Source organism: Osmerus eperlanus, chromosome 20 (genome assembly GCF_963692335.1).
Source record: "Osmerus eperlanus chromosome 20, fOsmEpe2.1, whole genome shotgun sequence".
In the NCBI taxonomy this organism is placed as follows: domain Eukaryota; kingdom Metazoa; phylum Chordata; class Actinopteri; order Osmeriformes; family Osmeridae; genus Osmerus; species Osmerus eperlanus.
Window position 1 is genome coordinate 12,569,692 of NC_085037.1, and position 5,034 is coordinate 12,574,725.

General features: G+C 45.8%; 1 protein-coding gene across 2 annotated transcripts; it reads right to left on the reverse strand.

Annotated features, from left to right (window-relative positions):
* Positions 1–4,821, reverse strand: eomesa (eomesodermin homolog a). 2 transcript variants are annotated; one of them, XM_062486715.1, is made up of 7 exons: positions 3,791–4,820; positions 3,061–3,694; positions 2,497–2,651; positions 1,891–2,012; positions 1,440–1,598; positions 1,225–1,286; positions 1–1,034 (listed from the first exon to the last, which is right to left on the reverse strand). In XM_062486715.1, the coding sequence occupies exons 2-7, from the start codon at positions 3,579–3,581 to the stop codon at positions 287–289; spliced, it is 1,767 nt and encodes a 588-aa protein (XP_062342699.1). In that variant the 5' UTR covers positions 3,582–3,694; positions 3,791–4,820; the 3' UTR covers positions 1–286. The 2 variants fall into 2 exon arrangements, with proteins under 2 accessions (XP_062342699.1, XP_062342698.1); XM_062486714.1 differs by having other exon boundaries at positions 3,061–4,821.
* Between the last annotated feature and the right edge of the window lie 213 nt (positions 4,822–5,034).

Genomic DNA, 5,034 nt, shown 5'->3' on the forward strand with positions numbered 1-5,034 from the left:
AGAAACTAGAGACATGCTTCAAAAACAACAACTCCTCACAATGCTTGGGTGTATTCAGGTTGGGGGTGGAGGGCGACTGGGGTAAAAACCTGTGCAGCTGGCTTGATAGCAGAGCTATGCCACCTTCAGACATAAGTTAATAAAAAGGCATTTGGAATGAGGAGGAGGGAGGGAGTAGCTTGAGCATAAAATCATATTTAAAAACCCTCCAAAAAGGAATGAGATGTTAACCCCCCCCCCCCCCCCCCCTTCAACCCAGACTCCAATAATAAATACAGACATTCTTTTAGGGGCTTGTGTAAAAGGCGTAGTAACCCATGCCTTTGGGATTGGTGTCTTTGTTGAACTCCTCGCTGGTCAAGTCCTCACACTTGATCGTCGGGGAGTTTTCCGTGCTGGAGCCTCCCGGAGACATCCTGCGCCTCTTGCACACCATAGAGTAGACCCCAGAATCGCTGGAGTCCACCGACTTGAGCGAGTGAGCCGTGTCTCCCCAGGACGAGGAAGAGGCTGTGGGCGTCTCTTCCGCCAGCTTGTCCTTCCCAGCCAGCTGGTCGTCCGGGAAGGCCGGGGGGCTAGGCCGGGGGGACCAGGGGAGGCCCGTGGTCATCTTGCGCTGGTAGGGCCCCCTGGAGCCCCAGCCGGCGGCCATGGAGGCGAAGGCGGAGTCGGGATAGTAGCTGAGACCGTGGGGACTCTGCAAGGGGAGGGGCTTGATTCCGTAGGACAGCAGGCTGCTGGTGGAGTAGTCGTTGTCGTAGGACAGGTCCAGCTTGTTAGAGCCCGTCTGCTGGACCGGTGTGACAAACCAGCGCTGGGCAGAGGCGGCATCCTCGCCCTGGGGAGACAGCAGCCCGTTGGTCTGGGGCACGGCCCGCTCGCCCGTGTAGAAGCGGTTCTGGGGGAGGTTGTTGACAAACTGGTCCTGGAAGAAGGGCTGCATGGCGTAGCGCGCCCCCGGCACGATCTGGTGGGAGCGGGGGGAGTCTGTGGGTGATGGGGTCAGGCGGTCACTCTCTGGGGCTGTGTACATCCTGGAGAGGAGGGAGGGAAAAAGACAAAGAAATAAAAAGAGCGAGAAAGAAAAACACAAGAGAGATGGATGAGTCACGGCGTGACAAAAACTAAGTTGTCAACATGGTAAACCAAGATGCCGGAAACAAAAATACAAATCAAAACCACAGGTGTGTGGTTTGTGCAGGATTTGTATATACGTCAACTTACGAGTCGTAATTGTCCCTGAAGCCTTTAGCAAACGGGTTGTGGTCGATCTTGAGCTGTGTGATCTGAGAAAGGGCCAAACAGGAAGTAGAATGAAAACTCAAGATCGAAGTAACAATGTTTAGCAGACTGTAATATTTCAGGATGAGTTCAGGTCCCAAGAGAAGGCTTGCACATGTACTAGGATAACCAGTATTGACAGTTGGAGAGTAGCTTACATCTGTGTTCTGGTAGGCAGTGACGGCAATGAACTGGTTCTCAGGGAAGGTGAAGGTCTGGGTCTTGGCTTCTGCACTCATGTCTTCCACTCCATCTTCAGTCACTTCTACAATGTGCAGCCTTGGCTGGTACTTGTGCAGGGACTGCAAAACAATCATCTGAAAAAAAGAAGAAAAAGGAAAGACAGAAACGTGTGATTACACTGCTGAAGCTTCCATGAAGAGAGTAGAGTTAGTCCTGCAGCTTTTCGTATTAATTCAAAATAAAATAGGCTAACAAAATGTAGATGAGACAACGTTTATAAAGTCCGGCTCATACTGTGCCTTTCGCACGTGTCATGTCTTAATAAACCTGACTCTAAAAGGGTAATACATTAGTTTTTTCGTTGACGCAAACTATATAAACGGTCCGTTTTATAAGTGATTCAGACCGCGCGGTGGTGGGCCTCACCTGCGTGTTGTTATTGTTCGCTCCTTTGTTGTTGGTGAGCTTTAGCTTGCCGAAGGAGATTTCCTGCCTCATCCAATGAGCGCCGGTGTTCGGGGATTCAGGATGGACATACATCTTGTTACCTGATCCAGAGAAAAAAAAAGATGCGATGTAACACCTTTGACACCTTTACCCTCATACCCTAAAGCAGTGATTCTCGAGAAAACTATTTAGACTTTGTTTCGGAGAACACGATGCTTTATATAAATAGCCTAATTATCAAATGTAGGCCTATATATTTATTAAAATGAAAATAGACTATTTATATTTGTGTTGACGCTGACACCGATCAGTTAAATTTCAGACGTGAAGATTGCCGTGTGGGCCTTCATTAAGAACTAGAAATTACTTTCACATTTAAATTTCACAATTTCAATGACGTGAAGCGTAAGCTATAAGATCATACACAGCCTAATCCTTAATCCTTTCTGAAAATAAAAATTGTTCCCAAATATTGTAGGCCTACTGGAAAACACAATCCATTGCTTAAATCCTTTAAACGGCATGCGTAATTCTGATGACACTCGCGTGTGCCTATGTCCAACAAGCACAGCGGCCACCGCTCACCTTGCATATTGTTGTCCGCTTTCCCACAGGTGACCCACTTTCCTCCTTGAAATCGCCAATGGTTTGGATCGGCCAAGACAACTTCCACAAATACGTTGTAATGTGCCGTTAGATTCAGTCCCGTAATGTTGAAACTGAGGAATGGAAACATCCGCCTGAAAAGAAAATGAAACGGTTAATTTTACGTCTGATAAACGTATTCACAGTTTGCAACACACAGCTCAATGTATTTATTTGTTCATTGCATACGATCACACGTGAGATTCAAAACGGGAAGGAATTGCCTACACTTGCATGTTCATGTCAACATGATACAGATAATGTATGCCTATCGGTTAAATATCACACATACGAACTATTCATGTGCATCTTTGTGTTTTAGAATAATCCACACATTTGTGCGCCATCATGATCTATACAAAACTCTTCTGTCTTCAAGGCACGTGCATAAACGTGCAAATGATAAATGTTGAAGAAAAATAACTAAAAACGATGTTTAACCTCCCACATGCCCAAACATTACGCACCACAGCTAAACATATTTCAATATGTCGATTTTCTCACCTGCCCTGTTTGGTAATGATCATTTCCGTCTGGTGTCGGTGAAACTTGAGCCACAGAGGCCGGTTGCAAAGATAAACTTGAGCCCTCGCTCCCGCCGCCGAACCCGGTAGGGACATGGAGCCAATGCTCGAACCCGTTCCCGGATATGAGGGGTACAGACAACCTGGACCCTGGCCGAACTGATACCCACTGCCAAACTGACTACGACTGGAGCACACGGAGGATGAAAACCCGGTCGGCGGCAGGACGGATCCGTAATGGAGAGAGGCGGGGTATCTGGATCCGTTTGACCCACTGTACACCGTACCCGTCTGTCCTGCGTAAGGGAAGATGGAACACGGATTTGCCACATCGGAGTTCGTCTGAGACGACGATATGAAATACCTATCAGAACCGAGTTCGTCTATGTTGTACCGCCGGCCACTCGCCAGGTCATCCTCGCCTAGTACCGGTGAGCCTTTTCTTCCATCAGGGCCTGATTTAGTCCCGGTAAAGGTGTCTCCTTCGCCCTCACCCATCATGGCGTTTTCCGCTCCGCTCAAATATTTCTTGGGACCGTTAATCGATTCGGATTCCGTACGTTCAATTTCTTGGTATTCAATCTGCGATGACCCCGGGCTGTTATTGGCGCTGTCTGACGACGAGAGATTATAAAACGTCTTGGGTAAATTGATGGCAGTGCTGGGAAGAATGCTCTCCAACTGCATTATTTATCAACTGTCAAAAGTACCAATTTGAAGACAATCGTAACCAAGACGCAACACCGTTGGCGCCCCGGTATCTGTGTCCTCTTCGCGTATGTCCCGTATCTAACCAATGTTGACCTTCTCAGATGTACCTACGGATTTCCTCAACTGCGATGATGATCTGCTCCTGGATTGTTCGAGGGGTCTTATATATGATCGACTTATTCACACACCCAACTCAATGCAAGCGTCAGGGGAGGAGTCCTTGTGAAGCCATGGAATACAGCCCTTTTCATGTTCCGTGGTTGAACTCGTTGCAATAATTCAATTAGGTAGAATCGACTGTACCGTTTTTAAATTTGCACCGACTTCCAACTGTATTTGAACAACCAATTTTAATAATTTATTCAACAGCCGTATAATGTTGTGCTAGTTATAGGCCCACATAGGCAACGTTAATTTATAATTTAGCATATTTGCTTAATTCGCTTCGATAGCATTTGTATGATTAGAATTTGGGAGGTGAGGGTTAGGATTAATCAATGATTTCTGAACAGTTTGACTCAAATACGGGATAAAGACAAGTAGCCTACTCTTCTCAAGCAAAGAGCCTACCAGATTAGACAAGAGGCGACTGCTCCAGTTTCAGTCTTAAAGTTTTCTTCAGTATTTTGGATTATTGAATCCTTTAAAAAGGGTTTGTGACCCATAAAGCATTTTATAGTTTGCGCAACATTGCAGATTAGGCCATTGGACGGTCACACGAATTTACAAGAACAATAGACTAAAACCTTGTTTCTTTGAAGACATGTTGTTTCCCCCCCAAACAATTACACGGCCTCAATCAGTCGGCACGTGCGCTAAACTGCGAGGTTCTGCTGTCCGTTTGAATACCTTGATTGGTCGGGGTCTCTATTATCTTCCCTTCTGCCAGTATCTGGAACTAAGAAACGCTTCAGACAAACTATACCGTGAATGCGCGATAGTTCACGTTGAGGTCAATACCGTATTTAATTTAACGGTAAACTATTTAAAATGAACTGTAGGCTACAATACATGCTTTTCAAATTAAAAGACCGTTACTGTTCTGAGAAACGTAACAAATAATCTACTTAGAGTAGCGTGTGCGGTAGCCTTTAAACAAAACTCTTGAAAAGGAAACCGAAAAGTGTGAAAGTGTCACCTGCGGAGGGATCTTCCCGTGGGTTCAGAGTCATTTTTTGCTTCATAATGCTTGTCTGACGTTCAAAAATAACCATGAAAAAAATTGAATTAAATTCAAATAGAT